Raw genomic sequence first — 26001 nt, 5'->3', positions numbered from 1 at the left:
CATTGGCACCTCTTCCTGAATTTTGTTTCAACATTCACAAGGGAGAGGAGGTCCTTCCTTTTTGTGAATGGGTGACCACCTCAAATTGAAAGTGTGCAACCTTTCAATGATTTACTGATACACATGGATCGGAACTGCTATTTGAGATAGTGCCTACAACACACCCATTTCAAATGGCGATTTGTTACTAATTTCTAAACCGATATCAGGAGACGGTAAAAGCATGTCTTTACTTCTAAAAACGGTTAATTGCATGGGCAGAATTTTTTTAATGGTTGTAGAATCGAAAATGGAGTGTTTGCAAATGCATAAACATTTACTACATCTGGCCATAGTCTCCAAACGAATGCCCAGGCACCCCTGGCCACTATCTAACGACATTAGATCCAAGCAAAATCAGGCTTTCAAATTTTATCTGATGTAATTTACTTCCTGCAGGTGTATTTAGAAATCTGAAGGTTCAGGATGCAGGAGAATAAAATAATCTTCTTGAGTCTTGTTCAGTAAGTAGTGCAATATGGAATGCTGGTATGCTGAAAAATCTAAGAATAATTCTGTTAGGAGAATGTAACGAAGTAGCTCTTTAAGCATGTTTTCGCTATATACATACTCTGGACTTGTACATTTTCCAGCTAATACCGTATCACTTGTTTGAAATATTATGTCATGACGAGACTATTACCTCTGTTCTTAGGATTCTTTATATTGTCTTCTTTATAATTTGAAGTTTATATGAATGCATGTGTAACCCTTCTTTTAAATATAAACACCTAATTTAAAAGGATTAACCCAAACCTAGGTAAAGAGGGACAGCTGTGAAGCCGCTGACAGCCTGTTGGTGCGGGTGAGGCTGTGTCAATTTCGCTGCCACCGCTGGGGAGACTACACCTCCCATACACCCCTGCTTGTTGGGTTGCCTGGATACTTGCACATAAAAAGAGAGCTACGCTCCCGCCGCCCTGATGCCTAGAAGCCTCTGACAGCCTGTTGGAGAGGGTGAGGCTGTGTCAATTTTGTTGACACCCATGGGGTGACTACACCTCCCATACACCCCTGCTTGTCTGGTTGCCTGGATACTCCGGCATAAAAAGCATGCTACGCTCCTGCGACTCTGAAGCCGATGACATCTTGTTGGAGGGGGTGAGGCTGTGTCAATTTCGCTGCCACCGCTGGGGAGACTACACCTCCCATACACCCCTGCTTGCCTGGTTGCCTGGATACTCACGCAGAAAAAGCATGCTATGCTCCTGCGGCCCTGAAGCCCTGAAGGAGCTGGCAGCTTGTTGGAGGCAGTGAGGCTGTGTCAATTTCGCTGCCACTGCTGGGGAGACTACACATCCCATAAACCCCTGCTTACCTGGATACTCGCGCATAAAAAGCATGCTATGATTCCACCAGAGCGGGACGTGCCCAGGTGAGGCCCGCACCAAGAGAGCGCCCGTCCATGCCCGGAGGAGGCTGGGCTGGGCCCCTCCCTCCCTGAAACCTGGGAGTTTTGTAAGCAGGCCAGGAGAGACAGAGAACTTTCTGCAGATGGGGAAATGAAAAAACAACCCTGCAACTCATTCCTCATAAGGGTATCTGAGGCATTAGATAAGGAAATTCAAATTACAGAGCGTAGACTCTCCTTGGGGGAATTAGGCCCTAGGAATGAGCAATCACCCATTGGGACTTTATCTGAAACTGGTAACGATATTTCAAACCCTGCAAATCTAACAACCAGTACATTGATCATACGACCTAACCACTCCAAACGCCCTAAACACCAAACACCATCAAATTTAACATTGGGCAGTATTCCGTCTTCTCCGCCAGAACCCCAGACTAAGAAGAAAAATGAGGGGGGAGACCAAGCAAGTCTACTCCCTCCCCACCAGGGTTTTCTGGGGATACTCCATTGGTTTCTGAGGCGCTGATCTCCAAAATCAAACAGTCAATTACTAATCTGTTACAACCTCTCTGGGAGAGATTATCCCATATAGAGACTAATATAGCATCACTAATGTCAATAAGGGGAGGGGCTCTTTGGAGTAATTTGATTAACCAGGCACGTGCAGTTTCTGGATCTAACAACAATCCCCCTGTCCCCATCCAAAAACCTGATGGTCCTCAGGCTTTAAAGCAGATTGGTGAAGGGGGAGGGAGCAAAGGCCACTTAACAAGCTGTGCACTTTGCAATGCAAGGAGGGCCCCTACAAATAAAGTCCATTGCTCATCACAGCCAATAAACTGCCTGCCCCCCCATCCTGCTCCCACTAACTCAAATGTACCACAACCGCAGAGGCCAGCTGGGACTAGGATTTGGACCCTTTTATCTCAGAATCAAGACCAAAAGAAGGATATATAGCAGTTCAAAAGAAACATGTAGGACCTCATATAGGACTGGCACTTCTGCCAGGAGCATGTCCGTATGTAATTATTTTAGCAAATGTCCCAGAGCTAAATGGTAATCAAAAAGGATCCACTAAACAATTAATGTCTAGAGTGTGCCATTGGATTAACAAACATGTGGGGGAGCCGGGGAAATCTTTTCCAAGATTATAATGTCGAGAAGGGCAATTGCTTAGATTACTACCGAATGGTCCGCCACCTGACACAGAGATCTTTGTATTGGCATTAGGCTTTTTTTGTAAACCAGTATGGCCTTCCTTTACGATCAGGGCCCTGTGGTCCTCCGAAACTTTCCTCACTCAGAGACCCAAGCTCCCTCTATGAGGCAAATTATTAACCCCATTCCAATTTGCAATCGGTTTACTGCATTAGCAGACCTAGAAGCTTGCGATTGACAGAGGATGGACGGAAGGACTCTCACCTCACTTCCTGTTAGGGATACAATAGTGTCAGAGTACCCCAATTATGCTACAGGAAAAGATGATCTTATGAAGTTAATTATTTAGAATATTGCAGGTCTGGGCTCCAAATAAAATGATCAGGAATGGATCAACATAATCACGACCAACAATCTGATATGCTTACAAGAAACATGGGAAACAGGCCCTGTTTACATAGATGGATTTCGGTCCTTCTACACTCCTGCTCTCCCATGCAAATCAGGTTGCGCAAGGGGAGGGATTTTGACATTGCTGAAAAACACCCTCAGATTGGAAGTCTTGTCTACTCACAATGATTCCCTTTATTATACCTTGTTACATCTAAAAGGTCCAGGAGGTATTACAGCGTTGTTAATCAACTACTATAATAACATCTTTGTGGCAGAAATAAAAAATGTTGTTGACTTACTGGAAGGGAAAATCAATGCACTCTTTATTAGCTTTAAGCAGATACCTCGCCTCTTGTGGTTGGGTGATTTTAACGTGCATAGCTGCCGTTTTTTTAAACAAAGCAATATGCGGTCTTACAGACGACGCAGGTGAGATCATCCCTCATTTTATGCACAACCCGTATGGTGAGGCATTGAATAGGCTCATTATCACAAAAGTCCTACAAATAAGGAACCCCATTAATGCAAGTACAGGTTCACTCCAAAAAACCATAAGTAACACAAATCAGGGATCTACCATCGACTATAATATCTCTGATTTGATCAAAAATCTTATATGTGATGTCCAAAGTGATTTTTCCACTTACAGCGATCATGCTACTATTTCCTGTGAATTGTCATGGGCGGGTAGTTATAGCAAGCAAATGAGGCATGTAAAACCCAACATAACAAGAAAAAAGGCAATTACCCTTAAATGGGCATTAACCACCAAAGAAAGAATTATCCCTGTAGGAGAGTAGGATCTGCTTCACATGTTTACCCCCACTTTTTGCTGGTGTTTCACTGTTTTTCGACTTTAGTCTGGCTGGGACCCTGCTATTCAGCGCCCCAGCCTAGCTGCTTCCTCTCTAAGTTGATTGCATGTACTTTAGGTACACCACAGATTGGATCCTGAGGTACCCTTGTGAGTCCCAAGTATCTGGTACACTATGTACCCAGGGCCTACCAGCGGCTGAAGCATGCATGATGCCACCCCTGGAAAGCCACCCAAAATGACACCACAAATCTGCTACTGCCTGGGTAAGGTGGTGCATGCACCCCTTACTGAGGTATAGGTTCACTGTACCTCACCTAACACTGCACATACAAAGCTATCAGTCACTCCTATGGCAGGCCTTAACAATCCTGAAGGCAGAGTGCTTGGTTATATGTGAGAGGGTGCCCAGGCATGAGCTGAGCCCCTCTGCAGCCTTCGGAATCTCTTCTCCGGGGTTGTCAGTGGTGCAGCCTGACAATATACTTATAAGTGCATTATGGACTGGCTGCACCGAAACATGTTGTGTTTGGTGTCAAACACCTTGAAAGCATACCCCAACACCAGTAACTGGTGTGGGAGTATGATCCCACCCTTCTAGATCGAGAGACATGGCAGTACTGGTATACCCGGTAGAAACTTAACAGAGCCCTGGCATCACAAAATGGATGCTGCAACCACAGACACGGGTCTGGCCTCCTGCTACTGACCAAAATTCCAGCAGGAGAGGCCTGGACAATAGGCTTCCTGTCACAGGGAGGTGTAACCACCTCCCAGAAAGGCTTATGTGTATTGAGGCTGAGTGGCAGCACTCTGAGTGCTTTGAAGTCCTGCACTGGGGGCACATTTGGTGTGCCTGTGCATAGTCCAGCTCAAACCGGTTCAGGGGCTTCCAGCCCCCTGCTCTGGCGTGAAAGTGGACAAAAGAAATGGGTGTAACCACCACTTTTTCTAAACCCTCCCATAGGTGGGTCCCCAGAGCTAGTCCAACCCCTTCCTTAGGTATAAGTAAGGAACCTCTGTAACCAGATCTTTAGATATCCCTGGACGAAACTCTGAAGCTGAATCCTGGAACTTTGATGCTCTACTCAAGACTAGAGGATGGATGAAATCTCCCTTGGGGTCAAGGAGTGACTCCCCTGCTTGGCAGGCACCAACGAAGCATTTTGCCGGTCTGCATCTCCGAAGCACCTGCCGGACTGCGAAGTATTTGCAGCCCAGGAAGAGGATTTCCAGACATCTCAGAGGCCGACCCGAGTCCCCATCAGAGCTGAGACCCGCAGCCCTCGTGAGTAGCATGGAACCGGAACTCCTGGTCACCGTTCACTTTTGCAAGTGCATTGACTTCTCGACATCTCCTGAAGTCGTGCTTGGGCTGACTTGTAGCCCCCACCTCGAGCACAGAATCCACCAAAGATTCTCAGCCTAGTCACCCAGAGTGACCCGTGGGCCACCATTTAGTGTTTTGTTTCGAGGTCCCTTCGCTATCCCTGGTTCGTCGACTGGAGTGTCCCTGAGGGGGTAACTTTGACTTTCTTTGGGCTTCCCTGGTTGCTCCAGATGTGCCCTGACTCCCTACCAAGTGGTGAGTCCCACAGACCTTGCTTGTCTGCACGGAAGCATCTTTCTCGTTTCTGCGTGGGTAGCTGTTGCCAAGGCCTGTTGTGTCTAATCTGGGCACAGACACTGCAGTACTCGACATCCTTTGTGGGACAGCTCGAATCCAGCTCCTGGTCGTCCTCGACACCTCCTGGTCCTCGTGGCTGAAGAGCCAAGCTTCACCTTCTTCACCTGAAATCACCCAACATCGTCTGGCATCTGCCTATTGCCTTCCTGGTCTCTGGCTAGTGACCCAGACTCTGTCCCCTCTGATTTCAGGTTCTTCTCATCTTCGATCCAGGCTTGGATCTCTTCGGACACTTCGCATCTTCCCGGCAGCAGCACTTCTTTGCCAGCTCCCATTGAAATCGACGACGCGACCCGACACCATTTGACACCTATGCACCCGGCTTCCCTGGGTGAGGTAACACGAGTACTCCGGTGCTCCTGTGGGTGTTGACCCTAGAACTTCCTCAGTCTCAAAGTGTTTGGTCCTGACTCAATTCTAAGTGGTGTCCCTAATCTTTACAAATCTAACCGTGACTTTCCCCATAGAAGCTAACGGGAGCTCGCGGCTGTGTTCTCACACTGCACACCGCCCCCGTGGGTCACCTGTGTCACTACCTTGGGTGGTTCCTTGGGGTCCCAGCGATTCTACAGGCTCTAGGCCTTGTGTCTAGTTAAGTCGTGGTTCTTATACCACTATTTTAGTATATGGTTTGACTCGGCCCTAGGGCCTGACGTGTATTTGTGCTTATTACTGTCCTATTTGAAGTGTAACTTATGTGTTTTGACCTCTAGCCTGATAAAGAGTCTAGGAGGGTGTGTTTAGAAATAAATGCATATATTTTATATATATACCTGGTGTGGTTGTCTTTCATTTAGGCCCTCAAGAGATTATAGACTGGTAAAACAAGCTGCTTTACATTCCTTAAAGACTTAGCCTGAAGGCTGCTCTCCATAGCTACCACTAGGATAGCTTTCAATAAAGGTTGTCTTTAACCTATAACCAATAAGGGGTTGTTTGGACTGGTACAGAGTGTCCACTATAACTAGTGGACAGTATAAACCAGGCCAACTTATCACAATCCCCACGGTGGTCGCAAATAGCTATAATGAATTTATGACCTGTTTAGATATGGACAATAATCCATCTATGGTTATGACTGCCTTTGACTCAATTTTAGCAAAGGTGAAAATCAAACTAACCAGAAAAGGCCCCACTGCTAACTCTGTAGCCCCTAGATGGTTTGACAAACATTGTACAAGGCCATTATCTAGTCTTCGTAAGGCATTTAGGATCGTCCCTAGGGATGTAGAACAAGTGAAGCTCCTGCGCCATCAGTATAAAGAGGCTAGGAAGACCAGAATAAAAATGCTGAAGGAGGAAGCACGGGAACAACTTCTTCAGGCAGCCATCAAAAATAACTCTTGTGACTTCTGGAAGGTTATTAATGCTCCTTTTTTTAAAGCACCCACAGACCCAAATTTAAATTTCCATGTAGATGAAGAATCTTGGATCACCCATTTTTCTAATATATTTGGTCTTTTTGGTGTAGGAGGGAACCAATCGAAGATATATACAATGTCACCATTAAAATCTATCTTACACTTCAGTAACACTGAGGCCAGGGAAGCCCTTTTGCAGTGCTTCAGTAATAAACCAGATGGCACCCCAATAGATTTCTTTTTAGACCAGGCAGATTTTTGGGGCCCGGTACTGACAAATGTATTTAACGCCGTTGGCCCTTTGGGTCCGCCAGATTCGTGGTCAAAATCTATTTTAATTCCCATATACAAAAAGGGTGTTCGACAAGGTTTTGTCCTAGCCCCATTTCTTTTTTCAATTTGCAAGAATGGAGTGAAAGCCCCCCTGTTAGAAGCCACACAGGATATCCCAATTGATTACCCAGAAGCGCATCCCCATCCTCCTCTACGCGGATGAAGTGGTGCTTATTGCACAAAGTGGGATAGCACACCAGAACGTATTAGACACATATGTTACATTTATGCACAAATTGGACCTGAAAACGAATGAGGCGAAATCCTTTGTTTTAATTACAGGAACAGAAGGCTCCATCATTTTATATAGGAGGTAGGAAAATGGCCCAGACAGTGACTTTTTCATGTTTAGGAGGGACTTTAGATAGATCACTAAACTCGTCCTCGTCATCCCCGCCAGAGATGCCGCGTCCTGCGATTCTGCAACCGGCACCACTTGAGCCGTGATCTGGACGGTTTCCGGTTTCCTTGATAAATACGCTGGATATCCTGATATCGACGCACCACTGATGGTCTTAATCTTTCTCTTCAAAAAGAAAGAGTATGCAGTTCCTCAGAGAAACGGGGGAGTGAAGGTGTGAAGAAGAGACCGTGAGAAAGAGGAATTCCTCTTTTCGGAACTAGGGTCCTCACACACCCAGCAAGCTAGGTGCCATGCTTCATCATATGGACCTGCTCCTCGTCGGGCCGGCGCTGCAATGCCCGACGGGCACCCTTAAAAGGGGCTCTTTAGCGGAGATCTTTAGTTCCTGGCCGTATGATGCAGTGTGTGTGAGAGGGACCTAGTGGTGTAGATGTGAATGCAAGTGTGTGGTTAAAACAAGTTGGAAAGTCCAAAAATAGAATTTTATTAGGAGTGGCTCTCCACCTGATTAAAAATGAAAACAGAGTGGCAGCTGGCTGATATTATGATTCAGCTTGGCTATGCTCTTCTGTGGTGGTCGACATGTTTCTTGCCCGGTGGTCCTAATGATCCGTGGCAATTCTTCAGGACCTGCTGAACTGTCATTAATCTACACAACGTGGTGAGTACAAATGTTACCTGCCACACGTTATATGGAAAACGATCTCGCCATATGTCTAAGGGGACCTAAGAAAAAAAGGAAAGTTTTTAGGAAGGCAACCCAAGCATAGGCAGTGATTAAAATTAGTACTGTACAGGTAGATCTCACATAGTAGTGATTACCCCCTCGACCAAATGGCACAGGTATACGTCCATTGTCACCAAGTGTCAAAATATCCTATACAGTGAGTGGGTATTCTCCTCCAAGAGTGAATGTAAAAACAAGCTACATAAAACAGAAGACTGGAAGTGTTGTACTCCCTATAAGGAAGTAATTATGAAGTGACAACAGGTTTCTTCATTGAGGAGTAATAGGGCACTCACCTATTGTGGTGTGAATCCCTGCTCCTATCCGTGGCCATGGCGCCACCGGGACACCAAGATTCTGGTGTCCTAATGAGAAACAAAATGTTAAATGGAAAACAAAATAAAACTCGGAGGGCAACTGGCCCGACATGTAGTGTCAGCACACGTAAAACAATATTGCCCGTGTGCGATCCCGTCATATGAGCTGCAGTAATGCGAGTCATGAAACAGGAGGGATAATGAGAAAATAAAGAAGCACCACGAGGCAAACTTAAAAGGAGTCACACCAGAGGCGTATGGATCGTGAATGCCAACCCGGACAAGGTATTTGCCAGCCGGAGATGCGTAGCCACAGAATAAAGGCCCCGCAACGCAGTCGCCCACACCACGAGTCGAGTCTAGGGCAAACCCGGTCTGCCGTCACGGTGTAAAAGGAACCGACGAGAACCCTGGGATGCTCCCAGCCCCCACGGAGTGCCAAGCAAAGTGCGCCAAAGAACCGATAGATGAAAAGCTGGTGCAGTACACTGACAGCATGTAGCATCAAAACTTGTATACAAGAGAGCATTGACAACACCGCGTCTTAGTCATACTTTTCAAGTTCAGCTGCGGGATTCCAATCACTTGTTACCATCGCCCCATGAGTCGCGGACACGCATTCAGACCACTCACATGACCCATCACAATCAACCGGGCGTATTGCAGTATCGCCGTTGCACTTACTTAAAGGTTGTTGCCGGAATGGGCCGTCAACCTACCCTCGCGCCACTTAACCCGGGAGGAGTAGTACCCGGCCAGGTACCTGATAGATATACAGGCTGACGTGTTAGGTAGGGGGTGGGCAGATTACCCGGAAGCGTGTAGTGTGAGTGCGTGGAGCCAGATCTATGGAATCTTTCTCTACCTGAACTACCTTCCCCGCTTTAAGGACCAGCCTTGCATGAAAGGCAAATTGTTTATAATTCCAAGACAAACATGATTTATATATTTGTCCTGAAGATGATGCCATTTATTTTGTTTTTCGGCATCGAAACGTCGTCGACACATTATGTACTGAATATGCTTGTGAATGCTATGTACAATGGTCACTCAAATTATAATCAAGTCTGTTCACTGATTATAAGTATACAGACCGATTTGCTCGTTGTTGCCTATATTTGTTGTTTTGTCTTGTTCACTGTAGGTCACGGGCTGTGCCCCCTTGACATTACTTTCTGATTTTGTGCATCACCAAATAAATTCCTGTCCGGCTGGACAAAGGACATAAATACTATTTAGTTTGTGTCTATCCTTATCTTAATCCCCCAACTACTAGGGTCCACTGTTTTTTGTAATAAGTTAACGCCCAAGGTCCCTAGTGTATTACCTTCGGGTTCCCTTGTCTCTCATAACTGGAAATCTGTGACTGGCAACCCTTTCCAGGAGCCTACTTACAGAAAGAGTACACTGTTCCACTCTGCTCTGCAGTACACCCTTAAGTGTGTGCACCAGGGACAAAACACGACACGGTGTCTTTTTATTAAAAATGCACTGCTTATAGTGCTGTTGCAAATTTGCACCTACACTGTGAACAGTATTTTAGTGAAAGGCAGATCTGCAGTTTGAAAATGGCAACCTTCCTTTCACTGAGGACATGACCCAGTCTCTCTTTGAGGGCAGGAGAATCCATCTTCAGGTGGCTGCTGCAAATGACTGCACCCACCCACAGGCGGGTGCCTGAGAGATCTCTAGGATACGGGGCGCCTTTTAGGGGCACACTGATTGTGCATCACCTGCAGGTGGAGCATAGTCAGTGAGCCTGCTAATGACCGCTTTGCCTCTGCCCTGGAATCTGTCATATATTGTGGACGTAAAGGAAAAGGATTTCCTCTTTTGCATGAGAGAGTGCCTTGAGGCCAAATGAGGGCGCACACCCTTGAGGCGGCACCAGCATGATCCAAAATACAGAAGGGGTGCACAACAATCTGTGGCATCTTTTGTAATAGCAAAGTGCCCCAGGGGCACAACAAGCACAGGCCAGGCACGTTGCATCCTTGGGGCACGTTGTTCAATATGCCCCGGTGTGCTTGAATTGGTTTCCTGTACTTACTTCTGAAAAGTTTTGCAACTTACAGAGTCCTAAATTCATACTATTACTATTACCTTACCCAGGTGAGGTTATATTTCCCTGGTTGCAGATGTGTGCCTTTTCTAATTACCAGGCCCTGGATTTCCAGGCGATTGACACACATTTTCTGAGTAGCAAAAAGTTGAATTAGGTAGCTGTTGTTTGCTTAGTGTCAGAGAAGCCAAGTGTGTTTAAGCTGTCAGTAAAATAGCGCTAGAGTGCCAGACGACAGGCTGGGCCTGTACCAGATTGCATCTCCTTCTGACACATCATCTGAACAAAGCGTCTCTTCAGCATCTCTGCCTGAAAACGAGGTCCTGTGGCAGCGAAAGCATGCAGCTATCTGGCCATCAGTTACCCACAGAACGAAGGGTACGAGGAATGTAAAAGAAGCTACTGTACAGAAATATTTTGCACAAGATCAAAGGAGAAAAGAAGACAAATCACTGGCTGCACAAGGCACAGTAGGGAGACATGGGCCAAGTAATGTTGTTGACTGCAAAAGCACCACACTTCAAATCGCAGTCTGATCTAGTCCCGCTTTCAAACAGAAACACTGACATTCAAAGCATCTGGATAACTTTTCCTAAGATAAAAACTAAAGTATAATGTTAGATCTCCAAGGTAAAGAGCTATTCTGTTTGACTTGTTAGATAGAAGCAGGTTGCTATTAATAGAAACGAGGAAAATTATGTGCAATGCAAAAACATTTACATAATGACACACTTAGCTACTTACAGGACTGCCATCTGGACCAGGAGCCCCCCTGTCTCCAAAATCCCCTGGAAATCCCTAGTACAGAGAAAGAGAGAAAAAGGTGGGATGACTCCTGATGTCATATGCAGAACACAGAGCAGGTAATCGAAGCCACTCCAAGCCCCTGAGTAACATTAACAAGTACAGAAAATACAAGGGAGGAAAATATTCGACTTTTACAAGTGTTAGGATATTGTGTACAGAACGCCCAAACTACTTTGATGTAGGCCTTGAAGTGCCACAGACGTTTTCTATACATTAAATAGAAAATAAAGTTTCAGTGATGCTACTCTGGCATATGTAGCTGACACACTATCACATAAAAACAGACTGCACCAAAAAAGTCATACATCTCTTAAAAAGCACACCTAGGGGATAGATTTGGAGCCAAACTGTGGCCTTTGCATCCTGCCTCTTACTGTGCCCTTGTTTTTATACTTCAAACTTGTGGTGCTGTATGGCACCTACACTGCAAGTGTGGAAAATGAAGATCAGCATTTCAAGTTTGGGATTTTAAAAAACACACAATCTTCAGAAATAGGAGGAACAGACATTGTCAGGTTGCACAGAGACATGGCACAAATTCAGTGTGAATTTCTCTATGCCGGTAAAGCCAGATGTGCCAATGCTTGTTTTCAGTGCATTTGTAAGATATTCTAGATTTGACCATTTACGTCTTCGGTTAGCATTGTTAGGGTGAATCAAGGTCAGGCTTTTGAAAGGAATGGATACATGTCCTGACAAGTCAAACCATAGAGGTTTATGGTTTTGTATGTGGTGTGTATTTGTGAAAATCATGTTGAGGGCAGAGCCATTTTTTTATTAGGGTATGTGCAATTTTACAGTAGGTTTTTGTCTAATAGGAAGGATTTGAGAAGGGGGTGTATTGGTGTCTTCATCTTTTTCCCAGTGGGGGTTGAAATCTGCTATCAAGAGAAGGTGAGTTTCCCAATGCCCTAAGTAAGAAAAACACCAAACCATTAATAAAACTCTTTTTGCCACCAGGCGGGTGGTGTGATTTTAACATGACAGCGAGGAACTGGAATAAGGGTGAGTTTACTTTGCTTAGAAGGTCTTTCTTGTGGAGAAAGGTAACCCTCTGAAATGTTTCTTTCTATCAAAGTGCTGAATGGTGTGAGCTAGGGCATAACAGTGGTATGGATAATCTCAAGAACCTATTTCCATTAGTGCAACAGCATCACATTCTTGAAAGGGTGCAGGTATGGAAGTTGCATTCAAGACCGCAGAGTTACAGTCCAGGCGAGAAGCTTTGATGTGATGTGTAGGTAATGGGTCACTGGACTGAAAGGAGGCGATTCCTCTTGGATTGCTTGCATAGACTGATTTTTTATTTTTTTATGGTGTCTAGCTCTGGAAGAAGGATAATAGCAAGCAGTGTGGGATGTTTGATCACAGTATATTTGTGTGTGTGTTAGAGGTAATGCTCTTGGAGGAATCTTCCTAAAACATTGGGGTCGATGTGCATTTTAGGCTCTTCCGGAGTAGTTCTTTCAAGTAATGTGTTTTCTGGGGAGGGGGGTTCAGGACCGCAGGCCCTGTAAGGAGAGTGGCTGCGGAAGAGAAACATTGAATAGAGTGGTTTGCAGACTCTTTATCATGTCAGGCTGGCAATCCAGCTTTAGACTGATGTCAAGCAGTCTAATGTGGGGAATGGATACGAGATTTGTATCCTGGTCAGTAATGAGTGGCTGTAATGAAATGTGAGTCATGTCTTTGGATCATTGAGTCCTTCTGTTTGGATTCCTTTTTTGTGCTCTTGTTGTGGTGTAGTTGATTAGACTGGATTCAGATGGTCGTTTGAAAGGGGGACGTTGTTTTGAGGGATGATGGCAATGGCAGCAGGAAGGGCTGTGAGCTTAGTACTTGACAGTATTTTGATCTGTGTCAGTGTAGGAATAGCTGTGTTCCAGGTAATAGTCAAAACTACTTTGATTTATGCTGGCATTATGGTATTTGGTTTTATTCCCCAAATGCCTTTGAGGACGATAATGGCAAGATGGAGGAGTGGATGTCGGTGGGCTAGTAGTGTTGCAGTTAGCAATGATGGTAGGCCGGGTATCAGTGTTACTTCCTTAACCATGCTAGAAGTGTTTTGGGCCTTATGGGTCAAAAAGTCAAAAAAGAAATGTGGTGAAGAAAGGAGATTTATATACAAGGATTGGATCTTGACTTTCTCATTTCAATAGAGATATGCAGCTCACATGTCTAGTTATGCTAACTTGTATGTATGCTTTGCTCTGTTTCATAATGGACGGCTAAGTTATTTGAGGTGAAGATAAAAAAACAGAGACCATCAATACAGTGAAAAAAAGAGTAAGCTAATTTTGATAGAGACCTGTCTGTGATTTGTCACTTGTTACTGACTACAGTTCCTGGAATGGTCAGCAGGGCTTAGTGTTGGTGGTATTTGGGGATGGTTTTTGGGTAGGCCTGGTGAGAAACAATCACTGAGATGCTGTTCTCTGCATCCTGGTATCTCATCCTAGATGACACTCTCTGTTTTAGTGTTAGCTGCATTATAGTACAAAGAAAGCACACAAGGCTGGTAATCTCTTACCAGTATTTTATGTCATTAGAAACATTTAAAGTTTTATCCTAGTGGTGCCAAGAGCAGAATAATTATTATTTTAAAATGTTGTGAGATCCTTCATCCTCATGACCCATTGAGTTAATATTTTACCATGGATATTAATCTGGAATATAATTCACATTGGATTCATTCTTACGAAATTCACCTTTATGATATTAATAGAAGCATTTACTGATAGTTTGTATACTCAACAAAAAAATCTATTTCTTGCAAAATCTCAGACTCATGTGATTATATTATGTTTTGTCGAGAAATTGTTGCATCATACCGAAGTGGCAATTATTAAGTGTATTGATAATTTTTGGATAGCTTTTCCTCATCTCCTTTTCACTAAGCACTGCTAACCTCCAACTCATATGATCTGAATACATACAGCTACGAGTTGGATGGATCTTTCTGCTAAAATATATGCTCTAAACGACATCGGTTTAGCTGGCTTTCTGCATATTGGATCCTGTGATGGAAGAGACTAGAATAATAAACTCATTAAAATATGCAGACAGGTATTTTGATGTGCTCCCTGCAGCCTTTCAAAGTCTCGGTATTTCCTTCACTTGGAAGAAATACAAGCACCTAGTCTGTTGCTGCTCAGCTGAATTTTATATGCTGAACTTGAAACCCCAATAAAAAGGATCTTATTTTTTTTTAGTCGGAGTGCTGCATAAAACAAACTTGACATCTCCATTACTCATCAGCCCCTTATGCGATTGCAACAACTGTACTTTGCTACTAGCTGCTGTATCCCTTTACTTAAGTAATAAATAAAAAATTGACATTTATGAAACATAATGGCAACAATGCCTTTCAATGGGTTTTAAGGTATCCAATTTACAGTGCTACATGCTCCAGAAAAAGCAGTCAAATACATACATGAAATTACTTGGTCTACGTATTCTTTCAAAACTGCTTGAAAGACTAGAACACAATTTCTACCAGTGATCATTGCAAAAGAAGATACAGAAATAGATTTGTTAGGGAAAGGTTCTTTGGAAGCCATGATCAAGAACAAAGGTTTTGAGGCCTGATTATTCATGGTTGGGACAAACACTAGGCTTCAAAGCCTGCTCTCTAACAGACAGCGGTCCATGGCCTTCCTGGGTCGCTAAGTGGGGGAATGCTGGTAGTACTCTCGCACCACCTATTGACACCTTGGTAAGCGCGGATGTTTGCATTGTGAAAATGGACTGTGTAGCTTCAGAAGAGAAACAATCAGGGTCAGACTGGGAACCTAAAGCAGCCTTAGCAATTATGTCGGATCAGTCAATGAGGGAGTGTGGGGGGGGGGGGGTGAGGCACTGCTGCTTTGTTACTGTGGGCCAATATGGCAGCTTTATTCAGAAACAAAATCGGCACCCACCACTGCAAAACCAGCCTCATCCTTCAGTCTCCCAGGAAAAAATGTCTGATGCCTGCTACAGCCAGTTCGGTCCTGGAAAGAATGTTCACAGGACTGTGGGTGTTTGCAGCAGGACGCTATCCCTTTGCATTTATTTATTTGAGTGGTGGAGGGAAGGTTAATGCTGAGGGTGGTGGTGTGAGTGGCAGTACTTTTTTTTACATTTAAGTCGGGGAGGCAAATAGGTAATTGAGTAAAGGATACCCGCTTTGCATTTTAATGTTCATATAACACGGGGTAGCAGGGCTGAAGGAGGAAAGCCCAAGCTGTGCGTGGCACCCTCGACTCCTCAACTCCTAAGTTGTTCACCTGACAAGGGGAAGATGATTTGGGGGACACAGATGTTATACAATTTTACATGGGTAATTGTGAATAAAGAGTATGTTGTTCGTCGTGAGAATCTGAGTGATATAGACAATTCGAACTTCACTCTCATTGACTGTTTGATCAATGAGAATGCCGTGACATGAAACATCCCAGTTATACAGAGTTATCAATATATACTGCCACATAGTATATGATAGCAGCAAGTATGATGACGTGATCAACTTTGCTAGAACTACGGCTCCCAGAGATATATGTATCTTCAAAATACAATTGAGTTTTAAATACCATTGGAAATGTCACATACATCTTTTCTTTTGTTAATTTGAAAATCTTATATTTCTATACTCATGAGTACCCAATTGAAATACCTCTGGTTATTTCATTACCAAACAATTGACTAGCAACAAACTGATTAAATAACATGCATAGTCTACGCCTGTGCATGGTCATAATTTTCTAACCAAATCCATGTGGTGTTTTGTCTACTTTTCTCCACACTTACTACATTACCAACACACCAACCTTTCTAGTTTTTGAGAGATATTCAATACTATGTGGGAAATGCATAACAAAGGGATTTTGAATAACCACAATGTGTGGGTGGCCATCTTATTTTCATTGTATGTCCCTTAACACCCCTGTGACATAACCGTGATTGTGATCACAGGTTGAAGCAGATAGATTGGGCATATGTAGATTCCAGTAATGACAAAACATTTAGAGTTCTTTCATCTTTCTTAAAATTCAATTCTCATTTAAACATTTAAAACTTTCCTTTAAAATTGCTATTTCATAAACTATATCATCTGGAAAACGTTTAGCTACAAAAAAATCAGGGCTCGTAAATATATACAGTACCTGTCTTCCTTTTGGACCTGTCCTTCCAGGTGGTCCCGGAGGACCCTAAATATAGAGAAAAGAAGAAGAGATCAAAGAAGAGTATTCTTAATTATGATGAGCAGACACCAGTCATGCAAGAGCTTAATGAATATGATGCTGTGAAGCAGATTTGCCAATCAAACCTATGGACTATAACTTATTTTCATGTGCAGTAAATGATTTTAAATGGATGCAAGTTCATATTTAAAGACTTTGTGTCACAAAATATACTTTGACTTGATAACACTTAAGTGCCTATTGATTTAAAAAATATTTTTCTTACCAAGTGTGCTCAGTGAGAATTTTACTGAAAGACAGTTTTCATAACAGCACACTTACTCGCTCTCCTTCTGGTCCAAGGGGGCCTGCCACACCAGGATGTCCAATGAAGCCCTAAAATTTAACCATGCAAGACTTTTAAAAAGTCATTAGAACACAACAAAACAGTTATACATACAACAGAAGAACGTGGGATAAAAACAAACAAAAGACAACACCATCTCACTCTTGTGGATAAAATAACTGTGAATATAAATGGAACAACAATACATGAACCAATCCCTTTTTGTCATGCACTATTACCTCTGTTGCGTGCCATCTAGAAAGGATGCTACTGTGGGAAAAGCATACACAATCTCCCTCAAATTCTTGTTTGTTTAGGTGACTTGTAAAGTGCTGGCTGTCATCTTGTAATAACTTCAAAATGTTTTTGTACAGACATCCAGTGCTGCAAAAACAGCATACAGCAGACAGTGGATCTTTGGTGTCTGGCAGGAGGAAGTGAAACTGACAGTCTGCATTTATTGATGGTGATATACAAATTTTACAGCTCAGTGTGGATGGCACTGTAATAATCCTATGCTTAAATGCTTTACTTAAAAAATGGAAAAAGGCATTTGTCACTTTCTAGCTCGGCGTCAATGGCACTGCGCTAATCTTGTGTTTAAAAACTCTGCTGAAAAAAGACAGTTGTGTTTAGCAGATTCAGAGTGTCACTGGTATTGTAGGGTGCACCATAGAAAGAAACTACTTTCCACGAAAACCTGGGAACTACTCAGAGTTCCCTGTTTCCTTTTTAGCATGATATGTAAATTACTGTATTCAGTGTTAATATTTCTGGAAGAGTTCAGTTTTAGGACATGTCATGAAGTGGAGTTAGTTTGGCTCAGCTGTAACTCTGAGGAGTTGAGAGCATTCCAGAGTTTGAGATCCACAAGTCCTATGTTCAGCAACCATGTTTTGGATATTTGCCTTGTTATTGGGGGATCATTGCTTAACAAAGTTTCTTTTTGCAAATGTAATGTGTAGGTGGTTTAGTAGATACACTGGATCTTTGTTCCAGTAGGCCTTGTGGATAGCCTTCTGGAACACCCTTCCCCTCCACCACAGGCAATCTGTGTTGTTTACCCAATTCAGGAAGGACCTCAAGACCTGGCTTCACACCCAGACGGTTCAGCAGCCCCTCCCCCTCAGCACCTTGTTACCCTCACGGGTGAGTAGTCATGCTATACAAACTCCTTTTTGATTGATTGATTGATAGATACAGCAGTGCCTTTAATTTTATCACAGGGAGGCAGTGGAGTGTTTTCAAGGTTAGTGTGGCATGATCAGACATCCATAAATTCAGAAACGTCTTGTCAGCTTAGTTTTGTAGACTATTATTTAGCTTCTTCACTAGGTTCAATGATATGAGTGGTCTGAAGAAGGAGAATGTTTTGAAGCACAGACAACTGTAAGTTGATGCTCTTAACACTTGCATTGATTAGGGGAATGAAGGAGAGTTCCAAGTCAATAATAAGTCTGAAGTTTTTAGCTAACAGGCAAGTTAATAAGGAGAGAAGGGGACTGGTGTCCTAAAATAAATAGGATTTCTGTTTTTTCACAGTTTAGGTACAAGATGCTATCTCACAGTTGTTGGATGTGGCCTAGGTAGTTGGTGATTTTTATAGGGTGGATATAGATTTAAATGCTACCTGTATACATCTGTAAATTGACCTGGAATAACAGCAGTGCATATATCCGTTAAAAAGTAGGTAGAGAGTGCAGCATCTTGAAGAACACAATGCTGTAGTCCACAAGAAGAAGATATTCAATTTGATCATTACAAAATAAAGCAATTCAGAAACCCCAACATTGTTTTCAATCTCATCAGTACAGTGTTGTAGGCAGTGGTGGCATTTGTTGCAGAGAGGTCATGAATATACATTTGCTTTCTGGCCTTCATCTATTTCCATGAGGAGTTCCTCTCTGATGTCTGTCAGCACTGACTCTGTTCTCTCAGTGGGCCTGTAGCCTGATTAGAGGTCATATAGCCACTGATTTCGATCAACACTTTCTTGAATCTGAACTGTAGCAGGTTGCAGATTGGATTACAGCCTATCAGAACTTGTGTGGCAGCTGTGGATTTCTTTAGAGGTGAAGTGATATTTGCATGATTTAACAGGGTAGGTACTATACTTATTCACAGAGATGAGTTAATCAAGTTAGTTGTGCCATATATTAGAGAGGAGAAGACTTACTTCATGCAGCAAGTAGGTTATTGTTCAATTGGCAGATTATATGCTTTGATTGCAGTGGGTAACTTGTATGTAGCATCCTCAGAAATTAGGTTGAAAATAGTCAAAGAGAAATTTGGCAGATTATAGTGAATGGGACAGTATGGTTATGCCTAAGCATTATGTATCACTACCTTATGGATCTTTCACGTTTTGATCAATAATTTCAATAGATCATCACAGTATTGTGCTGTGGCATCTGGAGCAGTTGGAAGGATTCAGATTTAGCCTATTGCATGCAGATGTTGAAAACATCCTTCATTTGATTTCTCACTAGTGCAATCAGACATCTAACTTTTTGTTCTCCAAATACCATTTTGGTAAGCCCTTCTGCATATCGTGTAGGCAGGTTTGTTCCTTTCAGACTGTGATTTACACCATTGTCCATCAAGGTTTTGCACTGTAGTTTCAGGATAACAAAATTGTGCTCAAACCATTTGTCATTTACTAGTTTGTGTTTTTTCACATTCATTGGTGGAATGTTAAGAGCAAAGGAGATGTTATTATAGATGTTCTCAATTACACACCCATGGTCATTGTTACTCATTGCTGTGGATTCAGCAGTTTTGAATAGCTCGTCAAACTCCACATTGTTAAGGTCTTTTATATGTCTGCTGGGAACAGGCACTTTCCTCAATGTTTTGACAATGTGAAAGAATTTTCTTGCAAAAACAATTGTTTCTTTAGGTACTAATTATTTCTCTGATAACTATTTTTTAGAGATGCTAACATTCAGATATTTCTAACAAAGATGACTTTGAAGTCCACTACTTTGAAAAAATACTGTTCTGGACACAAAATCCTTCATTAATTTTAGTTTGTCTCTAAAACGTATTTAGTGGATTATTCATTGATTAGTAATTAAAAATCAAATTACCATTTCAGGTAGCCATATTACTACATTTTTCACATTCATATGGTTGAGGAAGTGATGCTAATCCCTTTAAAATTGTCTTAACTTGTGCTGCTGTTTACTTACAGCATTCTATTACCAGACCGTTAGACGTTTCCAGTGATGATGTGTTAGAAGATGACCCAGGATTCCTCTTTGTTTTTAGATGAATCCTTGGTAGAAAAACCTCTGTTTGCAGGAGAAATTACATTGTCGGTTAATGATTCTTCTTTAAGATAGCTTAACTTTTTGGAAATGTCAATGTATTCGTATCCACCTGGGCTAGATTTATTAATAGACTTGTTTTTTGGATAAAGCAAGCACAGAGCATTCGATCAAGATCTAACTGTTTTTAAAATAGTCAGAATTGGCTACATTTGAAGATGGATTGTTTGAATATCGCAATGACATTGCAAACTAAAATTATAGATGAGTTACTGCAATAGTTAAGGGAAATACAGCAGGCTCTTGATAGTCCATTGCATGTGGTTTAACGTTATCCAGATAAACTGGAATACACTTCCTTCTCCCTAGGATTCATCAAGCATATTGATTGTTTATGTGGCTTGCCATTGCGGTTGAGTGTCTGTCTGGTTAGTCTTGTGAATAAAACAGAATGTTGCACAATAAATAGCCCCTTCCTACTCTCTCTGTTGTATTACCCCTTTCCTTTAACGAAAGTACCGCTTTCAGGTACATTTGCAAGTAGTTGGTAGTCACTTAATCTAAGGTTGGGGAACTTGAGACTCATTCCTATATTGTTGAGTTATTATGCTCATAAATTTCAGTGTTTGCAGTAGGAGGAATTTTGGTTATTTGGCAACCAGAGGAGTTTTCCAATACTGATGAAATTTTGTAAAAAATAGTGTTACAACATTTAAAAATTGCCAGAAACAGAGCCACTTTCCATGCATTTATTCACATACAGCCGTTGTAAGAGCTCCAAAACCATGGTAATTAGAAGAAACCTCTGACCTGACCAAACATCATGATAGTTAAGAGTGAAATTACTGATAGATGAGTACTTGGTACAATGGCATAGGGATACAACCGTATGACCCTAGTATTTTATGTAATTGTGGTAAAGTTGGTCAGGAAACTTTTGCAGCATTAGCAGAGCTTTAAATCTTACACATGATGCCCATGAACCTTGCCTCCCACAAATAATTTGCAGATACATAGGATGGCTTCTCCCTATTATTATCTGCTCATTCCACAATGGCATTATTCATGAGGCAACAACATGAGTTTTGCTACATCTTTTTTAAAGTTACAACAGGCTCTAGAGATTGTAAATACTACAGACCAATCTAGTATTCCTCTTATTTTAAAGACCTTAAAGAACTTGCACAGAATGCATATTCTATTGGGTGATACAAAGGAACTGGCACATTATTTGAGGTGAAGACATCTATTCTGGGTGAGCTAAGTATGCTAATGTTACCTGATGTGTCAACATCCTCAACCACTCTTAAATCGGTCTATCCCGGAGGAGGTATTAATGGTGTGGGCCAGGTTAGCAAATCAAATTTCTCAGATTATTTGTAAGCAATACACTCTTTTGAATCTATTGGGATGCTACATCCCATTAGGAAATATCACCTGAGCCATTTTTGGAATCGAAATTGGTTATTACAAACACCCTGCTGATTTCTAGTATCAAAAGACTCATTAAAATGCTACAAATTCTTTAGAATTAAGCCACAAAAGCACACCAATGTATGAACATCTCTCTTCTTTTCTTTGTAGTGTTCGCTGGCTGCCACTACAGTCAAAGATCAGATTCAAGCCTCTGGTTACGTTCATAAGGGAGCACATAGGAAAGCACATTAGTACCTGGTCTAACACATATTGCGTTTCTTGCAACATTGGCTATGGAGGAAGCTGGATATTAGTACTTCACTATGTCGTAAGAGCACATGCAGCTGCAGAATTCTTTTCTTATCACCTACAAATCACATATCATACTATCCCAGCCTTCGTGATAACTGTAAATTTGTTAAAGATTAACTTATCAGACAAGGTTACCCTTTTCCTATTCTGCCCTTCAGGCATCCAAGTTAGTATACCATTAATTGTTGAGCCCTGATAGTAGAAGGCCGGGTCTGGTGGCCTAGTGGACTAATGCCAAGTTTAGTGGCTTAGTGGACTAATGCGTCCACTATGGAGGCCTGTGTTTGACCTCATGGTCACGGGTTCTAATCCCAGTGGGTCCACTCGGCCTTTCATCCTTCTGAGGTCAATAAATTGAGTACCGTTGGGTAACAATAAACATCTGTTATTTAGCGCCAAGATGCCTACGGGTGAACATCTACTTCACAAATACATGTTATTCTCTGTTAGTGAAAATGCTTCATATCCCAGAGCTTCTAATCCCCCACAAACCAAACAGTCTCCTTGAAAGTTCTTCTGCACATCATATTTATCTTAGTGAAGATTAAGGAGTATTTTTGTTTCCTACAATAGAGAAGCAATAAACCTCAAATCAATAAACCAAACTTTGCATGATGAGATGACCCACAATCCTTTGTACAAGATTGATTCCATGTGAGATTTACAAGAAAGAAAATATGTGCTGAACAAAATGAAGGTTTGTCTTTAGTGACTGTTTATTAGATGTTTTTAAGAAATAAATAAATTCAAAAAGATTAAACAATGATATGAACATTTTAAAAGATTAGAAATAAGCAAGCAGTAAAAATCCATTATATAATCATGTGTAAAGAATTTCTACTAAGAAAATAAAATAGTTTCGGTATGTGTTGCCTAAGTACCATAGGACAGAAAAGGATGCAAATTAGTACATATTGAACAAAGGATGGGGCAGGCTATGCAAAATTGCTGTATGACAATGGTATACATGCCATCATTGATAAATGGCCGTTAAAGCTATGCATGAGGTCATATCGCCGTACGCTTAGGTTGTTAATGTACTGTAACTTGTCTAGTACTCCTAGTCCCAATACAATCTACATTTCTCAGAACGATATAAGACACTGTCGTATTGGCTACCCACCATTTTCTCAATTTTTCTACACACACCCACTTTTCTAGCTGTACCTCAGGAAAATACCCCATTGAATAGTATGGTGAACGTGTTCTTACCTTTAGGACTATTATACATTTTCGCTGCTGGCTATTTGCACCTGTTTAAAAACGTATTCTTGGCTTGGCTCTCTGTACTGTATCCTCCTACAGTAAATACCTGATTATAACTGGATGTGACTAGTAAGCAGTGCTTTATTTGTAAAATGAATAAATAGATAGATCAATCAAGAAATAGAATACAAAGTTTTTTTTAAAGTGCATGCACTTCTGAGACTGTTGAGAACCAAGGCTACCTAGTTTTGATTCCATGTCATGCGTCTTTCTTCCACCCAACACATATACTGTGTTTTTCCCACTTCTACTGGTTATTTTTCATTCCCACCTACTTTCTCCCTTTCTTACTTTTGTCTCTAATGTGCTAGGCCAAAGTCTGACAATGAAAATTAAGACTTGCTTCCTAAAAATGTGTGCGCCGCACACTATCTGAAACCATCTGTACAAAATAGGCACTGGTAAGACCACTGGCATGTTGTGAACTGGCACAGTGTCATCTTAGGGATTTTGGGAGCCCTGGGCAAGAAATATTTTGGGTACTGTGTTTGGTACAACTTTTAAATGTATTACCAATTTTCTGTTAATTCAAGTCCTATGTAGCCAAACATTGAAATATACATTAAAGGTGGGGATACAGAAATACACATAAGTGAGATAGCGAGAAAGTCCATTTTCCAAAGGGTGCTCGAAAGATGGAGGCCCTGGGCAATTGCTTACTTTACTCATGCCTTAAAACATCTCTGTTCAGATACAATGATTAGCAGTTCACTTTATATCATATCTGCAGCAGAGGACTTTATCAAGTGTTCCCTTTGCAGAACTCAGGCAACCAATGTAGACATTCATTTGTATATTGTATTTATTTTGTGTCTTTTATTAAGTCCTCCCTTCAGTCTATAGCCGCCTAATTGCCCTTTAAATAAGTCACTGGGAGCAGTTGTAGAATGACCAGCTGGCTTCATGTCAATGGAACATTACCTTCCATTCCAGGACTTTCCTTTTGCATACATATCAGTGAATTATTTGAGCTGTAATTTAGGTTCATTTTAATTGAGTCAATTGGGCCAACACACCTTATAACAATGATGTGGTGTAAAAGCAGAGTCTAGTTATGGAAAGTGTTTAGTGCCAAGAACACAAAAAGGATCATAGGGAGAGGCCATAAATTGGAGAACGTACCTATGTATGAATCTCACAAAAAGTACATCTAGAGAAACTAAGAGTAATGGGTGACTGTCCACAACCTGGTTGCAGTCTGGGTGTAGGTCAGAGTGTTCCAACAAATTTGCAGGAAAGAACCTCTTTTAGGACAAGAAACCTCACTCACCCAGAGATGACATGCTTCATCATTCCTCACACTAAGGCCGGAAGGTCATTTGTGTGGGCTACAACTCTTCAGAGTTGAAGAGGAGCTGAGGTGTTTTTAAGGAAACTCATATGAAGAGGTAAAATTGAGAGTATGTGAGGGGCAGACTGCAAATGAAAGAAAGGATGTAGGGTAAAACTGTCTACAGAAGGCAGATTAAGCTTTATTCAGAGGTCTCCTGGGACAGGATTAAAAGAAGAGAGGATTAGGGGCTATCTGCAAATATACCCCTACAGTAGGTCGACATGTTTCTGCCCTTAGATGACCCCACTCGGGGTTTAGGGGCATTCCTCAGGACAAAGTAAATAGTCACTATGCATAAAAAGGAACACAATATGAGAAAATAATAAATAAATGTACTGGCCACCAGATTTTAGTGTCACACCTGAAGTACTGCACTTGGGACAAAAACTGTTTATAAATGGGGCCTAACCAACACTGTTATCTTCAGCAAGTCACTTCATCCCACTGCTTCTCTACTGACAGAGATCCTAAAACGCCTGCTTGCCTGAATTAAGCACACTGTAAACAATGACACCACACACAAGTGGTGATGACGGTGCTGGTCGATGAGCTGCAGCTGGCCACACAATGTGAGAGTCTGCACAATGTGATTATGGCAGACAGAAGAAGCACACATTCCAGTAAGTGATGTGGCGCCTACTTCAAGGCAACAAACCGACATACAAAAGGAATCAGTAGATATGATTACATCTGTTATGAAAGATGATGTGATTATTTATACTGTAAGGGTGAAAGCCAAGGAGAAGCAACACTTGACTGAAACGCATTTAAATGCAATATGTGCTTTACTTAGAACACTTCAGTTCTTCCAGCATCTCTAAACTGGCTGATCTCTTTCTGTGACAGGAATATTTCCTTCCATCAGTTCACCCGGTAGTGTTTGCAGATCAGCTCTGCCAAATACGCCTTCAGCCTTGACAGCTACTCTTATGCAAATAACGGTACAGGCAGCAATAGTTTTATTTTTTTCCAAGCTCTTTTCATGTTTGTTCTTGTTTAAGAATAGCAACGTTCAAATGTGTATCGTTTATTTTTTTCACAATACAACAGTATTTTTAAGAACAGATAAGGTACTTTTACTATTTAGATCTCCCAAACATTTCTTTCTAAACCCATCCCTCTGACTGTACCCCCCCACCTACCCTTTACTCATCCCAAGCCTCCACCTACTGCTGTGATCTCCCAAAAACATTTTCTAGACCATGCCCTCTTCTGTACCACCACTATCCTTTCCAATGCAACTAGCAGACTCACATGTTTACCGCTAAAATTGATTTAATGATTTGCTATACTAATTCCATACTAATCCTGTTTGGGGTCTGGAGTAGCGTGCTACCTGCTGAAAAGCGCTTTGACACCCCATCAGGGCTGGCTAGTGCTGTATGAATGCAGTTAAAACAATTACAATTACATTCTGCCAACAGCCAGAAAGCCCTTGCAGAACCACGCTTTTTACACGTTTCAAATAGGCTCCTATGCTA

The 26001-nt window shown here is 42.0% G+C and overlaps 1 protein-coding gene across 1 annotated transcript in view; it reads right to left on the bottom strand.

Moving 5' to 3' along the window:
• COL24A1 (collagen type XXIV alpha 1 chain) overlaps window positions 1-26001 on the bottom strand; it is an 826732-nt gene that overhangs the window by 422972 nt on the left and 377759 nt on the right. Inside the window, exons 11-13 of the mRNA XM_085602067.1 lie at window positions 16921-16974; window positions 16561-16605; window positions 11351-11404 (exon numbers count right to left, since the gene is read on the bottom strand). Of these exons, the coding sequence (XP_085458193.1) occupies window positions 11351-11404; window positions 16561-16605; window positions 16921-16974 (153 nt within the window). The remainder of the gene's footprint in view (window positions 1-11350; window positions 11405-16560; window positions 16606-16920; window positions 16975-26001) is intronic.

The sequence above is a fragment of the Triturus cristatus genome, chromosome 4_2, assembly GCF_964204655.1.
Source record: "Triturus cristatus chromosome 4_2, aTriCri1.1, whole genome shotgun sequence".
Classification (NCBI taxonomy): Eukaryota; Metazoa; Chordata; class Amphibia; order Caudata; family Salamandridae; genus Triturus; species Triturus cristatus.
This window is presented reverse-complemented; position numbering and strand designations above follow the sequence as displayed.